The sequence below is a fragment of the Globicephala melas genome, chromosome 3 (genome assembly GCF_963455315.2).
Source record: "Globicephala melas chromosome 3, mGloMel1.2, whole genome shotgun sequence".
NCBI lineage: Eukaryota > Metazoa > Chordata > Mammalia > Artiodactyla > Delphinidae > Globicephala > Globicephala melas.
In genome coordinates this window covers 72,186,237-72,207,516 of record NC_083316.1, presented here as the reverse complement: position 1 = coordinate 72,207,516, position 21,280 = coordinate 72,186,237, and the positions used below count along the sequence as shown (strand labels likewise).

The following is a 21,280-nucleotide window of genomic DNA, read 5'->3' as shown; positions in this document are numbered from 1 at the left end:
CATGTGTCACCAGCCACATTTATCTGCAGTGAATGTGGCAACGTTCCCTCTGATTTCGAATAAACCTCCTTCCGTCACTTCACAGTAGCATGCAAGCTACATTCCTCTGATGCCCACTTCTACAAGCAAACTTAAGGTTTTTTCAAGGTATATGCCATATTTATTATCATACTTAAGAATTAAACACTTATTGTGTAAACCTATTTTTTATTAGGTCCTTACCTTTCTTTTTACATATCACTGACCAAATTTTTGGATAGCGTTCGCCTAACTCATCTTTCCCATAAGTTCTTGTGTTTTTCACTATGCAATTTGGTACAGAGTGGTGATTTTTAGGAACACATCTATCATGTTACGGCAGAATTAACTGTTCTGAAGGTGGGGCCCTCCAACCCTAAGAGGCTGGAGAGAAGAGGAAGCAGCAAAGACACAGGTGCTCAATACAGCAACTAATTTAATTTCCACTTAGACATTTACATCAGCATTTTCATCATAGCTGAATGGTATACAAACATACGTGTGGTGGAAACAGCATGGCTTTAAGATCAAACAGTTCTGTTTGACTGTTTCACTCCACCACTTACCAAAAGTCCTCTGTCTCAGTGATCTCTTCTTAAAATGAAGATCACAATGTCTCATGGACTTTGGTGGAGGTTAAATAAGTGCTTTACATGGTACCTAGTAAAATAGTAAGTGCTAAACAAATCTTATATTTCTTCCCCTTAAAATACAGATACACAGGGCTTCCCTGGTGGCGCAGTGGTTGAGAGTCAGCCTGCCGATGCAGGGGACACGGGATCGTGCCCAGGTCTGGGAGGATCCCACATGCCGCGGAGCGGCTGGGCCCGTGAGCCATGGCCGCTGAGCCTGCGCGTCCGGAGCCTGTGCTCCGCAATGGGAGGGGCCACAGCAGTGAGAGGCCCGCGTACCGCAAAAAAAAAAAAAAAAAAAAAAAAAAGATACACAAACACAGTAACAAAAAATGCCACATAAAAACATTCCCTTATTTTATCAAGAAACTTAAATGCTTGCATATTTAAAAAAAGCAAATTCCCATGTATTTAGATTCCTATCAGAGTGGGGACATATTTGCTCCCTTTTCCCACCCCAAATTTTAATCAGAATGACTATTTTGAATGAGTTAAATTAATAAATCATTAATCCCAACATATGAGTATTCAGCCTTTCCCTTTCAGCAAGAGACATAGATTAATTAGATCCAAAGACACACTAAGGAGTGTGATGTTTTCTTATAGCTTTTTACCAAGTCAATGATATTACCATGCAGCGTACAGGACTAAGCATTTTGCTTGCAGGAATCACATGGGGAAAAGTTATCCAACCACACTTTCATTTAGTAAAGCCTTCATTAAAATCTATCATCTACTAACTATTTTCAGTTTGAAAAAGAAGAGGAAAAAAGACTATCCATATTCAATACAAATAAGTGCAGACGTGTGGTATATATCAAAATTGCATAGAAATTTTAATGAATTAATAATTTACACAATAAAGTAAACTCTGTAAAGTTTTAACAAGGGAAGAAGCTTCAAGAGCCAAGCATCCATTAAAAAAAAATGACATAGGATGCTTGGTAAAAATCCACCTTGTATACTTATGAATTTACAGAGAAATGACGTAATGCATGACATTTGCTTTAAAAATTATTTCAGCCAAAAAATAAGAAACAAGACTGGCAAAAGGCTAATAAATGTTTAAGCTAGGTGATGGGTCACTGGGGTGACTATTCTTTTTCTATTATTCTGTACGTATGATATTTTCCATTGTAAAAGATTTTTAAATTTCAGCTTTTTGCCTCCCATCCCATCCCCCAATAGAGATTCTGACTCAGAAATGGAATCTTGATTCAGGAATGGTATCCAGGAAAATGCGTTAGATATTTCCAACCAAGGCCATCCACACACAGCACTTTGGGAAATAGCAGACCAGAGGATGGAATTAGCAATACAAGAAGGGGATTAAGACATGGAGAATAAATAATTAAAAGATCTTTTCCACTATTAAAATATTCACCTAATTGACTTTATTTATTTATTTACTTATTTATCTATCTTTGGCTGCGTTGGGTCTTCGTTGCTGCGCGCAGGCTTTCTTTAGTTGAGGTGAGCCGGGGCTACTCTGTTGCAGTGTGCAGGCTTCTCACTGCGGCGGCTACAACCAAGATTACTCTACCCAGCAAGAATCTCATTCAGATTCGATGGAGAAATCAAAAGCTTAACAGACAAGCAAAAGCTAAGAAAATTCAGCACCACCAAACCAGCTCTACACAAATGCTAAAGAAACTTCTCTAAGTGTGAAACACAAGAGAAGAAAAGGACCTACAAAAACGAACCCAAAACAATTAACAAAACGGTCATAGGAACATACATATCGATAATTACCTTAAACGTGAATGGATTAAATGCTCCCACCAAAAAACACAGGCTCACTGATTGGATACAAAAACAAGACCCATATATATGCGGTCTATAAGACACCCACTTCAAACCTAGGGACACATACAGACTGAAAGTGCGGTGATGGAAAAAGACATTCCATGCAAATGGAATCAAAAGAAAGCTGAAGTAGCAATACTCATACCAGATAAAATAAACTTTAAATAAAGAATGTAACAAGAGGCAAGGAAGGACACTACATAATGATGAAGGGATCAATCCAAGAAGAAGATATAACGATTATAAATATATATGCACCCAAGTAGGAGCACCTCAATACATAAGGCAACTGCTAACACCTCAAAAAGAAATCAAAAGTAATACAATAATAGTGGGGAAATCAACAGTAATACAATAATAGTGGGGGACTTTAACACCTCACTTACACCAATGGACACATCATCCAAACAGAAAATTAATAAGGAAACACAAGCTTTAAATGACACAACAGACCAGATAGATTTAATTGATATTTATAGGACATTCCATCCAAAACCAGCAGATTACACTTTCTTCTCAAGTGTGCACGGAACATTCTCCAGGATAGATTACATCTCGGGTCACTAATCAAGCCTCAGTAAATTTAAGAAAATTGAAATCATATCAAGCATCTTTTCTGACCACAACATTATGAGATTCAAAATGAATTACAGGGGGAAAAATGTAAAAAACACAAACACGTGGAGGCTAAGCACTACTTACTAAATAAACAAGAGATCACTGAAGAAATCAAAGAGGAAATCAAAAAATACCTAGAGACAAACGACAATGAAAACACAACAATCCAAAACCTATAGGATGCAGCAAAAGCAGATCTAAGAGGTAAGTTTATAGCTATACAAGCCTACCTCAAGAAACAAGAAAAATCTCAAATAAATAATCTAATCTTACACCTAAAGGAACTAGAGAAAGAAGAACAAACAAAACCCAAAGTTAGCAGAAGGAAAGAAATCATACATATCAGAGCAGAAATAAATGAAATAGAAACAAAGACAACAATAGCAAAGACCAATAAAACTAAAAGCTGGTTCTTTGAGAAGATAAACAAAATTGATAAACCATTAGCCAGACTCATCAAGAAAAAGAGGGAGAGGACTCAAATCAATAAAATTAGAAACGAAAAAGGAGAAGTTACAACAGACACCGCAGAAATACAAAGCATCCTAAGAGACTACTACAAGCAACTCTATGCCAATAAAATGGACAACCTGGAAGAAATGGACAAATTATTAGAAAGGTATAACCTTCCAAGACTGAACCAGGAAGAAATAGAAAATATGAACAGACCAGTCACAAGTAATAAAATTGAAACTGTGATTAAAAAGCTTCCAACAAACAAAAGTCCAGGACCAGATGGCTTCACAGGTGAATTCTATCAAAAATTTAGAGAAGAGCTAACACCCATCTTTCTCAAACTCTTCCAAAAAATTGCAGAGGAAGGAACACTCCCAAACTCATTCTCTGAGTCCACCATCACCCTGATACCAAAACCAGACAAAGATACTAAAAGAAAAGAAAATTACAGGCCAATACCACTGATGAATACAGATGCAAAAATCCTCAACAAAATACTAGCAAACAGAATCCAACAACACATTAAAAGGATCATACACCATGGTAAAGTGGGATTTATCCCAGGCATGCAAGGATTCTTCAATATATGCAAATCAATCAATGTGATACACCATATTAACAAACTGAAGAAGAAAAATCATATGATCATCTCAATAGATGCAGAAAAAGCTTTTGACAAAATTCAACACCCACTCATGATAAAAACTCTCCAGAAAGTGGGCATAGAGAGAACCTACCTCAACATAATAAAGGCCATATATGACAAACCCACAGCAAACATCATCTCAATGGTGAAAACCTGAAAGCATTTCCTCTAAGATCAGGAACAAGACAAGGATGTCCACTCTCACCACTATTATTCAGCATAGTGTTGGAAGGCCTAGCCACGGCAATCAGAGAAGAAAAAGAAATAAAAGGAATACAAATTGGAAGAGAAGAAGTAAAACTGTCACTATGTGCAGATGACATGAGCATAGAGCATGACATAGAGATGACATACATAGAGCATCCTAAAGATGCCACCAGAAAACTACTAGAGCTAATCAATGAATTTGGTAAAGTTGCAGGATACAAAATTAATGCACAGAAATCTGTTGCATTCCTATACACTAATGATGAAAAATCTGAAAGAGAAATTAAGGAAACACTCCCATTTACCATTGCAACAAAAAGAATAAAATACCTAGGAATAAACCTACCTAGGGAGACAAAAGACCTGTATGCACAAAAGACACTGATGAAAGAAATTGAAGATGATACCAACAGATGGAGAGCTATACCATGTTCTTGGATTGGAAGGATCAATATTGTGAAAATGACTATAGTAACCAAAGCAATCTACAGATTCAATGCAATTCTTACCAAATTACCAATGGCATTTTTTACAGAAGTAGAACCAAAAATCTTAAAATTTGTATTGAGACACAAAAGACCCCGAATAGCCAAAGCAGTCTTGAGGGAAAAAAGCAGAGCTGGAGGAATCAGATGCCCTGACTTCAGACTATACTACAAAGCTACCCTAATCAAGACAATATGGTACTGACACAAAAACAAAAACACGGATCAATAGAACAACATAGAAAGCCCAGAGATAAACCCACGCACCTATGGTCAACTAATCTATGACAAAGGAGGCAAGGATATACAATGGAGAAAAGACAGTCTCTTCAATAAGTGGTGCTGGGAAAACTGGACAGCTACATGTAAAAGTATGAAATTAGAACACTCCCTAACACCATACACAAAAATAAACTCAAAATGGATTAGAGACCTTAATGTAAGACTGGACACTATAAAACACTCAGAGGAAAACATAGGAAGAACACTCTTTGAAATAAATCACAGCAAGATCTTTTCTGATCCACCTCCTAGAGTAATGGAATAAAAAGAAAAATAAACAAATGGGACCTAATGAAACTTAAAAGCTTTTGCACAGCAAAGGAAACCATAAACAAGACGAAAAGACAACCCTCAAAATGGGAGAAAATATTTGCAAACCAATAAACAGACAAAGGATTAATCTCCAAAATATATAAACAGCTCACGCAGCTCAATATTAAAGAAACAAACAACCCAATCAAAAAATAGGCAGAAGACCTAAATAGACATCTCTCCAAAGAAGACATACAGATGGCCAAGAAGCACATGAAAAGTTGCTCAACATCACTAATTATTAGAGCAATGCAAATCAAAACTACAATAAGGTATCACCTCACACCAGTTAGAATGGGCATTATCAAAAAATCTATAAACAACAAATGCTGGAGAGGGTGTGGAGAAAAGGGAACCCTCTTGCACTGTTGGTGGGAATGTAAATTGATACAGCCACTGTGGAGAACAGTACGGAGATTCCTTAAAAAACTAAAAATAGAATTACCATATGACCCAGCAATCTCACTACTGGGCATATACCCAGAGAAAACCATCATTAAAAAAGACACATGCACTCCAATGCTCACTGCAGCACTATTTACAATAGACAGGTGATGGAAGCAACCTAAATGCCCATCGACAGACGAATGGATAAAGAAGATGTGGTAAATATATACAATGGAATATTACTCAGCCATAAAAAGGAACGAAATTGGGTCATTTGTAGAGACGTGGATGAATCTAGAGACTGTCATGCAGAGTGAAGTAAGTCAGAATGAGAAAAACAAATATTGTATATTAACGCATATATGTGGAACCTAGAAAACTGGTACAGATGAACCGGTTTGCAGGGCAGAAATGGAGACACAGATGTAGGGAACAAACGTATGGACACCAAGGGGGTAAAGCAGTGGGCGGTAGGGGTGGTGGTGTGATGAATTGGGAGATTGGGATTGACATGTATACAATGATGTGTATAAAATGGATGACTAACAAAAACCTGCTGTATAAAAAACTAAAATAAAATTCAAAAAAAAACTAAAAATGTCAAACAAGAAAAGAAAAAAATGGAAATGGTTTAACTGCTCTATATTTAAAAAAACTGATCAAATAATTTAAAAGAGGGCTTCCCTGGTGGCGCAGTGGTTGAGAATCCACCTGCCAATGCAGGGGACATGGGTTCGTGCCCCGGTCTGGGAAGATCCCACATGCCGCGGAGTGGCTAGGCCCGTGAGCCATGGCTGCCGAGCCTGCACGTCCGGAGTCTGTGCTCCGCAACGGGAGAGGCCAGAACAGTGAAAGGCCCGCATACCACAAAAAAAAAAAAAAAAAAAATTAAAAGAAATTCACCTAATTGACTTTACTTATGTATTTATTTATTTTTGGCTGCGTTGGGTCTTCGTTGCTGTGCTCAGGCTTTCTCTAGTTGTGGCGAGCCGGGGCTACTCTTTGTTGTGGTGTGCGGGCTTCTCACTGCGGTGGCTTCTCTTTTTGCGGAGCATGGGCTCTAGGCCCGTGGGCTTCAGTAGTTGTGGCTTGCGGGCTCTAGAGTGTAGGCTAAGTGGTTGTGCGCACGGGCTTCATTGCTCTGCGGCATGTGGGATCTTCCCAGACCAGGGCTCAAACCCGTGTCCCCTGTATTGGCAGGCAGATTCTTAACCACTGTGCCACCAGGGAAGCCCCCATCTAATTGACTTTAGAATAATAAATCAAGCAAAAGTACAGGCCAGTATATATGAAGGGGCATAACATCAAGTAATAATCATCCGAACCATCATCACTCAGTTTTTCACAAGAAACAGTAGCAGCCGCTACTGTTTTCTCTTTTGAGTCAGGAACTTGACACATCTTCAGACCATCAGAAAAGTAATTATAAAGGTTAACAATGAGAAGAGTTTCTGAAATACATTTTCCTAGAAAAAATAATATATTATTCCACATGAATTTGGCTTTCTCTACTGAGATAGAAGATTAAAGCTAAACAATTACACATCCAATTAATTTTTTATTTTGTTTCATGCTTGGCTGATGATCTGGGATATCAGATTATATCAATATCACTTATATCTAAAGGAATCTATTCACATAACATAGGGCAGGCACATAAAAACAAACACAGTCCAAGTTAAATAATATTCTCGTTTTTACAAAGATCCTCTCAAAATATCTCTAAATTGATTCTTAAGCCATGAGTTTATAAATATAAAACATAATCCAAATAGTAGTTGTAAAAGTAAAGTAAGACTAGCAAATTCTATGAATCATTAGGAAAAGCAACTCTATAATTATGTGGTATACAAGACTGCCAGACATTAAAAAAACAGTGCAAAAAGAAGGTGGAGAGAAAATAACATTGTTAAGTACGAAGAATAACAAAACACAGGAAGGCAACATGATAATGTGACTACTAGGCAATACGTCCAACAAAAATCAGCCATCTGTTCAATACAGAGCCCACTAGGAATCCAAAGAATTATTTGGCATACCCCACCAGGGCTCTAAACTACATTTGTTCATTCTTTCAATTAAATTTATTAAGCACCTGCTATTTGCCAGGACACGATGTACCTGGTTAGGAGGAAACAAATCACAAAATAATCTCATCTCTTTCAATATGCCAACAAGTAGACTATGTCATATTCCACATATTTTCATTATTTGTTTAAGATCTTATTATGCTTTCATTTTAACCTTAATATTACTTTATGTCATATGAATCTATGAAAAATGTAAAAGCATAACATAATTCAGAGAGAAGTCTTTAAACGATCTCTATCGGCTTCAGCATTTTTGGAAGAATAAGAAAAAAGTTAACTTTTCAATGTCACTGAAACATCACAATGCAGAAGAACCTATGGAAGTGACAGTGGTTTTTATTTCTGAAAATGAAGCAAATAACCATAAAATTTAAATTCAAGATAATTCCAGGTATAAACCACCAGTTCTCAAATATTTTAGTTTCAGGACTCCTGAGCTCTCATAAAAATGACTGAGAACCCCAAGGAGTTTCTTGCTTATGTTGGTGAAATCTGCTGATATTTACCATTTTATGAATGAAATTTGAAAAAAAATTAAATACTGATATACTAACTCATTTTAAATAGCAATAATAAACTCATGTTAACATAAGCAACGTATTTTATGAAAACTAACTATAGTCTCTAAAACAAAAAAATAATGATGGGGGCATTGTTTTTACATCTTTGCAATTCTCTTCAAAGTCTAGCTTAATAAAAGACAGCTAGATTCTCATATCTCCATTTGTAATCAATTTGTCTGTTGCTATTTGTTATTTTGGTTGAAGTATATGAAGACTATCCAGCGTTACATAGATATATGACTGGAAAAGGAAGAGGATTACAATAGTGTTTTCAGACAGCTGTGGGTATTCTTCCTCAATATTATACCAAAATTGGACAAGTGGTAGTTTAGTTGCAATGTGGAATCATACTCTAAGACATTAAAATCCATTGGTCTACCTTGCACTTTAAATCGGTCTTTACCCATGCATGATTTTGTAACAATACACGTGGATTATTTGGAGAATATTGGTTCACTGAGTTATACACATCTTCCAAATGTTGATGTATTTCATTATACAAAATAAGTAAATCACACTTGCTAATAATATCACTATCAATCTTACCTGAAAAGTCTTTAAGTATTGGGAAACTATCAAGTTCACTTTGGCAGGTAAAATGTCCCAACAACCCTAATTTTTGTTTGAAAGCTCAAATTTTTATCACTGGCAACAAATACTATCAGTTGTTTTCCAGGTAGTCACTGACTCACTTCATTCATTTCCATGAAAATGCCTGCCAGATACCCAAGTCTGAATAACCAAACTTTGTTGGTCATTTTTCAAGTAAAAATGGTGTTCCACGAAAAGAGCAGCCAGTTCAGCTCACAACTCAGTATCTGCACAAACGCTTTTCTTCACAACTATCATGTTTTGTTAATGTAGCAGAAGTGCTTTATTTGTGCTTCTCATTTCACAATACGGAATGTTAAAAAGGTGGGTATTCAAGGGTAGAAATTTTATCAAATTAATGTTTTGTATTGTTTCATCAAAGATACTCAAGTGAAATATTCACCTTTTAAACTACAGGTGTGTGGTGATAAATAAAACAATGACAACTGGTACAGTTTTGTGCCACTGCCTTGATTCATACAAAGGCACTAGCAGCTAGCAGTTTCGGCAACCATTGCTTTTGCAGGGCAAATGTCAATAAAATGAAAAAGAAATCATAGCATTTTATAAAATTAGGTTTGACTTTTGTAGAACTCCTGAAAGATCTCAGGAACCCCTAGGGGTCCTTGCGCTACACTTTGAGAATGACTTCAGTAAGCAATCAATAAATACTGATGACGGTCATCACGACAAAAATATTTCATATCACTCCTGTCTTCATATCACACCAAGATGAAAGTACGAGTTTTATACTTCAATTCTTAAGACTTTCAAGAATGAAAATTCTGTAATCTTCCTGACAATCAAATTCCAATATCTGATCTTTTAGACACAACACTTTCCCTATATTAACCATCTAAACTTTACTCTTTCCAGTATAGATGTATTCTATTTCTCTCTCAGGTGGGCTTAGAGAATAACCAGTCAAGTTTTCTTTTTCTTTCCAGCGGTTATACAACTATAGATGCTGTGGCTCCTATAAGGAAGTTCTCTTCTGCAATCAAAGGTTGACTGGCCCTGTTCAAATTCTGAAATATCTGGGAACAAAGGTGGAATATCTAGGTGGAACTAAACCAACACCAACACAATCTATCAATGGAAATTGTGAGATAAGCCAGCACTGAAGACTTACTATAATGTCCCAGAAAGTCAGAGAAACACTCAAAAACTACTCATTTTAGGCAGGTTTTAAAAACTTATGTATTGTTTTGTTTTGTTTTTCAGTTTGGCTATTTATGCAGCTTAGCTGAATCTGGTTGTGTTTGTTATTTGAACTATGAGCCTTTTCATGTCTTGATATTAAAATACATTCACAAGTTCAACAAAGACTTATTGAGTACCTACTATGTGCCATGCTAGGTCCTAGAGATACAATAATGAACAATAATAAAACTTTCACCTTTGTGGTAGAAAGTGATAGCCAGTATATAAGCAGGCTTATTAATAACATACGGAATTGAAGCGTGTGATCAATGCTACAAAAAAAAAGTAAAACTAGGTGAAGGGATGGAGAGTGGCCAGTTAGGAGAAGTGGGAGGATTACTTTAAATTAAAAAGTCTGTACTGAGTAGATGTCTTTGGAGCTGAGACTTGAATGACTAATTCTGAGGATGTGGAGTAAGAGTGTTCCAGATTGAAAGGCTAGGAAGTGCTGATGCCCTGAGATTGGAACTGAAACAAGGAAAGTCTGAAACATACTGACCAAAGAGGAGAATTACACAAGAAGTCAGAGCCATAGGCAGGTGCCAGGTCATGAAGTGATATGAAGGGAAGCTGATTTTAGATGGCACAGAATGGTTCTCACAACCTGATGGAAGTCACTTCGTCTTTTTAAAAATAGAGATGATGATATCAAACATACATGGGGGAAAGACAACAGGTTACAATTCACAAGACATAAGTTCAAATTCCAGTTCTTCCCACTGTATCTTAGAAACAAAAGAAGGCAGGGGGAGAAAATTAGTATTTATTAAATACTAGCAATTGTCACACTTTGAATCAGGTATTTGATCCTATCTCATTTAATTCAACTAGGGTTAGTTATTTTCTCAGGTCTCTAAGCTGCCGTTTCTAACCCTTCGAAGTGGAGAAGGTAATAATTAATATTTGTTGCAGCTACATTATGAATTGTCAGAAAGGTGCATAAAAAACTAACATGTAAAGTTCTTTGACAACTAAGTATCTAAAAGTATTATCATTATAGATAAACATATTTCTCTTTTAAGTCATAGACTTGTATGACATTTGTCCTCCCTGTCTAGAATATTCTATTTCTGGTATAGAAAAAGAACACTTATTGAAGATCTCTTATGATTGTCACCAAACCAAAGAATAAGAGGGGCAATAAAACACTCCAGAGAGCCAGGCACCCCAATTTGAGCTATTGATACAATGAGCCCTATGACCTAGATATTTTTTTCAAGCTCTACCCATTCATGTTTTTCTTAATTGCTTCAATTTACATATGCACCCCTCTAAACCTACAAGAATCAACTTGCAAAAGGAAAGCCTCTCTTGTTCGTTGGCATCCTTCCATGGACACTGAGCTGTTGCTTCACACAGAACACCTGTGAAGCGGTTGCATAAGATCTCACATTACTGAACAGGAAACCAAGATGATTACGAATTCTTGAAAGCTTGGAAAGGACTGATAAGGGCAGTAAAACTGCCTAATGAATTAAGCTGGCCAAGATGGGTGATAAGAAAGGCATTTACATCCAACATGGAAGAACACTGTAACTACTTAAGAACGTTTCATATGTGGGGAAAAAATCCTCAAAAAATCATATTTTAATAAAGTCTCAATTACAATTATTCATAGAAGCTTCAATATATATTATTTCATTTACTTACACAGTAGCCAAAACGTAAATTACATGTGGAGTACAATTATGCATTCTGTGAAATGCATTAACTTTAAAGATAACTGCTAAAGTTTCATTTGCTAACTTATTACTACTTCTCTCAGTTTATTAAGCTTCTGATTCAAACTGTGAACTTATAAGAGAAAAGACCTTATAATTTACATTTGCACCGCTGGCTATAGCATACTTCTGGGCCTAGTGTCAATACTCAGGCAATCTTACCAAATGAAAGAAAGCCCACTCCCGAACAAATCCACGAACTAACTCTGAAATTCACCAGACTCACTACTTACCTCTGGTATACAGGCTCCTGTGAAACCAAACAAGCCATTGGCATTGTCACTTTTTTGTATTATCAATCTTGCTGTAGTATTCTCTTCAGAAATGCGAGCTCCTCCACATACAGAGACTAGTTTAAGAATGAATAATTCTTCTCCTTCCTCTTCATTGTCATCTCTTGCAGAAATAATGAATGATTTGTTAGTTTCTCCCTGTCTGAATTCCAGATATCCAGAAACAGGGTGTAAATCACTCTTTGCTGGCATGGCATGAAGTTCGTAAATTTCTTCAAGGGTCAATTTCTGCTCATAGGCCCTCACATCCTGCATCAGACCTGTAAATCTGTCATTGCCATTCACTCCTGCCCCAATTCTCAGTGTTCCTGGACCTGAAATTAGAAATGGGTTTAAATGCTACAATAACCACAATTATCCTGTCCTAAATTACAAGTGTGATTCAGAAAGTGAAGCGATTTTATTAAAAAGTCTTATTAGGTAAGTAAAGCTTTCACATAACTAGAACACAATTAAATAAAGGCTATCTATTATAATGAAAAATGAATCAGTAAAGTAATCGCTGGGATTTAAGATATTTTGTACCAAAGGATATGTTGTACATGTGTAGGTATGTGTATATACGTATGTATATGTATATATTTGGATAGACATTTCTTCTGGGAAATCTAAAAATTTCCTTGCACATCTAAGAATGGAATGATTCAATTCAGTCACAATTTTAAAACTTTAGTATTACTATTCTTTGAGAACTTCAATTCTTGATCTGTTAGAAATTCACCTTGAGTTAAATGAAGTTGTGAGGATTCAGCAAAAGGAGTTTTTGTGGACCAAAAATAACTTTTAATCCAAACAACTAATGCAATATATGTAGTAAAAGAAATATTCCTTCCCAGGAACAACATTATATGAGTTTTAAGGACTTTTTCATGATAGTAACAATATGCAGCTCAACTCTTTACTATGCATCAATAATAACCCTTTTTAGGAATTCACCAATTCTTATTACTTTACTTATTGACTCTCCAATAACTCAACTAAGATATTTATGTAAGATGAGAGTTTGGCAGTGATTTGGGATTGCCTCCATGCCTTCTCCAGAGGTTCTGGACTGACTATATAGTAATGAGAATGAAATATCTACAATAGACAAAAATACAGATGAACTTCACACACAATACTGAACAAACCCCAGACACTCAAGCGTACGCACTGCTCAATTCTATGTACATAAATTTTAAAAACATTTAAAACTAATCTTATGCTCTTAGAAATGGCAATCGTAGTTGGGCATGGTGATGAGTCAATGAGCCAAAGAGGGCTTTTGGAACACTGTTTCTTGATCTGGGGGCTGGTTACATGGAGTGCTGAGCCTGATGAATTTAAAATGAATTTAAAATTTTTAAAAAATTTTAAAATTTTTTAAAATTTTAAAATTCATCTACCTGTACACCTATATACACTTTTGTATATTTTATAATATACATAAAATATCCTATATTTCATTAATAACCTAAAAAATATATATATACCTTTTCAATTTTATTTATAAGTTACAAATTATATAGACAATATAAGTTCCTTGCAGTAAGCTACATAAAGAAACACCAGCTCTTACTTTCCCCAATCTTCCCCATTCTACCACCATGTCATCATGGTAGTTAACATCATGTCAAAAAAATTGATGTTAACATCAATGTTAACAGACATATGTATATATTCACACAATCAAAAGATTAATAATTTGGGCTTCCCTGGTGGCACAGTGGTTGAGAGTCTGCCTGCCGATGCAGGGGACACAGGTTCGTGCCCCGGTCCAGGAAGAACCCACATGCTGCGGAGCAGCTAGGCCCGTGAGCCATGGCCACTGAGCCTGCGTGTCCTGAGCCTGTGCTCCGCAACGGGAGAGGCCACAGCAGTGAGAGGCCCACGTACCGCAAAAAAAAAAAAAAAAAAAAGATTAATAATTTAATGCCACAGATTGTTGTAAGCACGGTTCTACAGGCTGAAATCAGTAGTGTGTGTATGTTATTCTTTTGCCCATCTTTTTTCCTACTAGGAAAGAAAAAATACAATCAGATATTTAATGCAGGAGGTTCAGAAGGAAAATATTCTGTTAAGATATAACCATATAAGCTCTGCTCTACTTTCCTACTAAATAAAAAAACAAAATCAAATTATAGGATAGAGGGGCTGGGAGGGAACTGGTGATTATAACAGAGATAACTGATATTTGTACATAAACATGCACACAAGTGTGTTTCTCAAGGAAACAGCACATAATTCAGCTTAAAGATAAGGATTCTCTCTCTTTAAAGCACACCATAGAATTCATCAATTTAACTCCTGATACTATAAACCCCTGCAATTGCTGGATTGTTCAATATGATTTTCTTTTAATTTCTCTTTAACCTTATCTCCACCACCCTTTACCTCCAGAACACTGAGCTGACAGCAGTTCTCCAGATACAATACTCTGCTTCACACTTCTACACCTTTGTTCTCTTTTCTACCTGGAATTATCACACCCATCCCTCCTACTATCACAAGAGGAATTTTTTTCTTTCTTCCTTATTAATTTTTTCTTTCTTCCTACAATGTGTTGAAGTGATCTGTTTGCACACCTCTCTCCCAGAGCCTATTTCAGGTACTTTAAGGGCAGAGACTCTGCCTGATTCATTTCTGCAACACTCAGCACAGAACTTATGGTCTTGGTAGACGTGTAGCTTTATTTAAAAACATAAACCAATAATACATGAGCAGATTTTTAAATACCCACTAGCCTTTTTAAGAAGTCAAAATTTTTAAAAACTCAAAATTCAGGGTCCTAATTGCAAAGATAACACTCACCATCAGTAATGGCTTCTCCTTTTAGACTCTTGATTCCTCTGGGCATTGCATTTCCATCAAGGTAGAATTCAATTATACCATCATCGAGGATAATTAGAAGATGCAGCCAAACATTTTCTTCTAAGTATTTCATGACTGTCGTCTTGGCAATATATGTAGCATCAGAACCCAGAGTTTTGTAATGAAGGGAAAGTGTCACATGGGATTCATCTGTTTGAATTTTTACCCCATAGTAGATGCTTCCATTACCATCATCCTTTGCTATAACAAATCCATTCGTATTGGCATTGGGCATTACCCAAGCTGAAAATGTAAAGTTGGCAATTGAGTTGTTCCTTGAGGGATGGTATTTTGGATTAACAGTTCCAAATGCACCCTCTAGTCCACTGAAGTACAAAGCATCTGTTCCACTATGGTGACGCCTCATGTGCGGTTGTGAATGCACAGTGCTGGGAAAAATTCCAGCCAGCAAAAAATCTATCATTGGAGGCAAACCAGCAGTGAACTCACTAGACAGTATTTCCCAGCCTACTCGTACATCACAGAAGACACCCTGCTGCCTCAGAACAGTAAAGTTGGTGATATAAGACATATCATCTTCTGAGAGGACATCTTCTGCCACTTCTCTCTCTAGGCACTCTGGATCAAAGATAAAAACTCCAAAGGGATCATCATTGAATGGAATCATTACTGTCACCTGGAGGTTGGTTCCTGCTAGTTGGCCCCCAGGACCTGGGGACCCACCTGTAATAAGATAATTTATAAGGAATGAAAAACCAGAATTGGGAGTACTTTCTAGTACAAGATGAAGACAAAAAGAATTTGTTTAGCAAACTTCTCATTAAGTAATTTACTTGTTTATCAATGAACAATAGTGTCACCATATGGCCTTCACCACATTTTCAAGGGTATTCTGGTTCAGTATTTCATTAACAACCAGTTGAGCCTGAAAAGAGGATACTAACTAGAAAGGTTTAATTCCCATGCTTAAAACCAAAAGTGATGGGAAAATTGATTATTTAAATTATGGTATGAAGATCAACTTTAAGCTACCATGAATCTGTACTTCCTAACTACCATTAATGTTTTGTTTGAGATACTCTATTTGGTGTGGAAAAAAAATCTATTTACAAGTTTGAGGATGGATATGTCTCCATCCATAAAACTTCATTTAACTGCATTTTCTATACAGCTCTAATTATTCCAGCATAAAATAGTAAATTTTGGTGGTAAAATAAAAGAGATGAGAAAACACAGCACCTGAAATGTTCACAAGCTTTAAAATATAAAACTCATTGAATTCAGGAATTTTGTCTGGAAAAGCATGGAGAATTATTGGTTTGGCTCCTTCTCCATCCATAAAGTTAACAGTGCCTGAAGTTTCGTAGAACTCTTGTCCAGGTTGCAAAGCAGAATCATTCTGAAAGAGCTGCCAAGCCACAGAAACATTGCCAAAGTGTCCTCGGTGCCTCAAAATCCTGTATAACAAATTAAAGAAAATTATTTCTTATGAAAAATGTATAAGTAGTAACTCTACTGAGAACTTTCTGTATTATCTCAGAAATACACTTTGTCTATTTATCATGTTTAATATAAACCAGCCAGCCAGTTCTTACTGAGCAACCAAGAAGAATTTCATGGAAAAGGAAGTAGAACTTCAAATAATAAAAAGAAGCAGTCTTAAAATTCATAATCTTCGAAGTCCAAACTGAAAGATAAAGTCTAAGATAAATCCAATCGAAAAATATTTAGATGAGAATTGGCAAAAGTTCTTCAAAAGCAAAGCCTAGGGTGAGGGTAGTCACATATCATTTAAAAGAAGAATTCCAGAAGACCTTGAATAATTGAAGTCTCTCAGTCTTGACGAGGAACAGAAGTGGGGTAAAGGAGGGTGGGGAGAGTATTTTCTGCTTTCCATCTAAAGTGTCAGGGTTTTTTTTAACAAGTGGAAACAACATGAACAAAGTTTACAATTCATTCAGACTACCAACTTTGAAATTATTCCATTCTTAACCATTTTTTTAATTTTGAAAGATTAACAATGTTTCAAATTTTTGCATACATAAAGATTTTATTTTATTTTAACCAATTTTGAATTTGCCTTGTCCAAATATACTTACCAAAATGAATTAGTCTTTCCTTCTTCTACTGCTTTGTCTATGGGCTCCAAGGAAAAAATACCATTTGGGTCATCATTAGCTTCAATTATCACTGTAGCTATTCCAAATTGATATACTACTGTATCACCTAAATTAAAAATGGAAAAGTCAAAATAACAAAAAAGTACTTGACTTATTGTTAAATTTGTATTTTTAAACTAAGAAACAGTTTAAAATAAGGTTCAAATTCCAGGAAGAATTTCCTCATTGAAGGTCATAAATAAATGAAAGAGATGGCTAAATAAGTTTAATGTGACCTGTCTCTGAAGAAATGTTTAATTACAGAAGAACTACTTTACTGAAAAACATACATATTTTTCTTTGCAATAGGGATATCACCTCAATAGTTTAATTAGAAATTAAAAACATAGCTTTATCAAATTTCAACATTTTGAGGTAGATTCTTTCATTTCATAAAAATTAAAGTATTACCCCATAAGATATATTAATTAGAATCACTGGCTTAAATATTGGATTGACCAAAAAGTTCATTCCGGTTTTTCCAAAACATCTTATGGAAAAACCTGAACGAACCTTTTGGGCAACCCAATTATTTCCCTTTAGATCTCAGCCTTTAGGCAGCAGAGTCTGATCTGGTCATACATAGAACAAAGCAATCTTTATGATGTTTAACTTGATTCCTTTCTACTCCAATTGTTTCCACAGTATGTTAGCACCATTACAGCCAATAAATTAGGTCTCTTCTCATCACTCCCCTGAGGTCCATAGCTTTTCCTCTTACTGGAGCTGTTCCCTCTGTGAGCAAAAGTCTTCCCAACCTTTATTCACTTCTTTTCACTCCTCAGGACCCAGCTCAAGCAACAACTCTTCCGGGAATTCTTCCTTGAATTCCCAAGTTAAGTGCATCCTCCACTGTGTTCCTACAGCACTTTCAATCTGGCATAGTGATTATCACCTTATATTAATACACACACACACTGACACGTACACACACTCAGGCACACACACACACACACACACACACACACACAATATTACTGTTAAGTCCTTGTACAAATGCTTCTCAATCAATTTCATCCCCTAGCAGGGTAGATGCTCAGTTATTGGTATTTATCAAAGTTCGCTGAACTGATACAAATAAAACTTTGAAAATTAGACGAGGACAACACCTAAAACTAAAATTAGAGAAAAAGAAATACGTGGCAAACCAGCACATTAAAAATAATTTATATAAATATACAATTGTACTCAACCTTACTTGATGATTAGCAAATGGAAAGAGGAAAGGAACATAAAAAGACAGTAAATCACTATAGAAAATCCTGACATTATGGAGTAATAAAATAACTTAAAATATATCATAAAATCTAACAAAAACAAATAAAAACAAGAACGCCTAATTTTGGCAGGGTTCTGCTATAATGTGCATTTGTTATGCAACATGTCATAGGTGGTATTGAAAATAATGGAGAGGAAGGGGAATAGGAAGAAAGACACAAAGAGAAAGACAAACGAATAGGGAGAATGATAAACACAGCACAAACAAAAATTAAGTGATCTCTTTCTTTTCCTCTTCTTCTTTCTTAATATTTCAGTCTAAGAGGTAGAGCACAATGCAGGCACGCTGTGAGTTAGGGATACGATACCACAGTGACCCAACACAAGGTTAGAGCTCACGCAGGGTAAGGAAGGCATCTCCAACAGAGAAAAGCTTGGGGTTCGATGTTGGAGTCTGAGTGGTGTGGGAGGGCATCCACATGAGGGTAAGAGGTTGGCCTAGAGCAGGAAGCTAGAATACTACTGCAGTAAGAAAAGCAGACTCATTGTGGGAAGAAGGTAAACAAAGCAATGGGAAAGTGGTTACACACAAGGTGAATTAATCAAATAAGTAAATATATTGATATTAAAGATAATCGGAGTTGGACTGCTCATTACCAGGGGAGGAAGGGATAAATATGAAAACGAGAAGGAAACTTGTGGTATTGGATAGAAATGGAGACCCTAGGTGAACTAATGGTCTTCAATGTATACAGTTGGGTACAGAACTACAGATGTTAATGTGCATGTGTATATACATAAATTCATACATACATACATATATTCTCTATCTCTGTAAGAGGGCCTAGGAGGACCATAAACTCAATAATAATTAGCATACCTAGTGCAGAGGTCCTGGTTTCTACATAACATTCTTGGGCTTTCCCTGGTGGTGCAGTGGTTGAAAATCCACCTAACAATGCAGGGTACATGGGTTCAAGCCCTGGTCTGGGAAGATCCCACATGCCGCGGAGCAACTAAGCCCGTGCACCACAACTACTGAGCCTGCGCTCTAGAGCCTGCGAGCCACAACTACTGAGCCTGTGCACCACAACTACTGAGCCTTTCCTCTAGAGCCCGTGAGCCACAACTACTAAGGCCTGCACACCTAGAGCCCATGCACTGCAACAAGAGAAGCCACCGCAATGAGAAGCCCTTGCACCGCAACAAAGAGTAGCCCCTGCTCACCGCAACTAGAGAAAGCCTCCACGCAGCAACAAAGACCCAACGCAGCCAAAAAATAAAAATAATAAAATAAATAAATAACATTCCTCCCTAAGAGGAGTCAGGGCTTCTTGAAAAAATGACTGATTTCAGGGTTTTGACAGGAAAAGTATAAGATGAGTCTGGAATAGCTTGCTGTTTCAGGAAGTAAGAAAATGCTCACAGAATAATAGCGACAGGTCACAAAGACAAAGAAGTCATCTTGCACAGGCTACCACTGGCCAAATCTGGGACAATGTGACCATCAAAGTAAATAATGATAGCGAAATAGGGCAAGTAGTTAGTTGTTAGTGTCAGTTGCTTGGAGGTGGCAGCCACAGTCACCATGAAAGGTACTGGACGGCAGGCGAAGGTAGTCACCCTGGCGGCGTGTGGGCCCCTCAGACGATGAGGTCATCTGCAATAAATTTCCTGAGACACCTTCAAGATGGTGGAGGAGTATCATGTGGACATCACCTTCTTCCCCACAAAAACATCAGAAATACATCTACATATGGAACAACTCCTACAGAACACCTACTGAACGCTGGCAGAAGACCTCAGACTTCACAAAAGATATGTACTTTTTTTTTCCTTTTTCTCTTTTTGTGAGTGTGTATGTGTATGCTTCTTTGTGTGATTTTGTCTGTGTAGCTTTGCTTTTACCATTTGTCCTAGGGTTCCATCTGTCCTTTTTTTTTCTTAGTATAGTTCTTAGTGCTTGTTATCACTCGTGGATTTGTTTTTTGGTTTGGCTGCTCTCTTCTTTCTTTCTTTTCTTTTTCTTAAATTATTTTTTAAATTTTTTTATTTTTAATAACTTTTTTATTTATTATTTTTATTTTTTATTTTAATAACTTTATTTATTTTTTCTTTCTTCCTTTTTTTTCTCCCTTTTCTTCTGAGATGTGTGGCTGACAGGGTCTTGGTGCTCCGGCTGGGTGTCAGACCTGGGCCTCTGAGGTGGGAGAGCCGAATTGAGGATACTGGTCCACCAGCGACCTCCCGGCTCCATGTAATATCAAGCAGCAAAAGCTCTCCCAAAGAGCTCCATCTCAACGCTAAGACCCAGCTCCACTCTACGAACAGCAAGCTACAGTGCTGGACACCCTATGCCAAACAACTAACAAGACAGGAACACAACCCCACCCATTAGCAGAGACGCTGCCTAAAATCATAATAAGGTCACAAACACCCCAAAACACACCACCGGACGCAGTCCTGCCCACCAGAAAGACAAGATCCAGCCTCATCTACCAGAAAACAGGCACCAATCCCTTCCACCAGGAAGCCTACACAACCTACAGAACCAACCTTAGTCATTGGGGGCAGACACCAAAAACAATGGGAACTACAAACCTGCAGCATACGAAAAGGAGACCCAAAACACAGTAAGCTAAGCAAAATGAGAAGACAGAGAAACACACAGCAGATGAAGGAGCAAGATAAAAACCCACCAGACCTAACAAATGAAGAGGAAATAGGCAGTCTACCTGAAAAAGTATTCAGAATAATGATAGTAAAGACGATCCAAAATCTT

At 36.8% G+C, this 21,280-nt stretch overlaps 1 protein-coding gene across 1 annotated transcript in view; it reads right to left on the bottom strand.

Moving 5' to 3' along the window:
- Nucleotides 1-21,280, bottom strand: part of ADGRV1 (adhesion G protein-coupled receptor V1) — a 564,815-nt gene that overhangs the window by 465,318 nt on the left and 78,217 nt on the right. Inside the window, exons 18-21 of the mRNA XM_060296007.1 lie at nt 17,221-17,347; nt 16,361-16,578; nt 15,101-15,844; nt 12,251-12,624 (exon numbers count right to left, since the gene is read on the bottom strand). Coding sequence (XP_060151990.1) covers nt 12,251-12,624; nt 15,101-15,844; nt 16,361-16,578; nt 17,221-17,347 — 1,463 coding nt within the window. The remainder of the gene's footprint in view (nt 1-12,250; nt 12,625-15,100; nt 15,845-16,360; nt 16,579-17,220; nt 17,348-21,280) is intronic.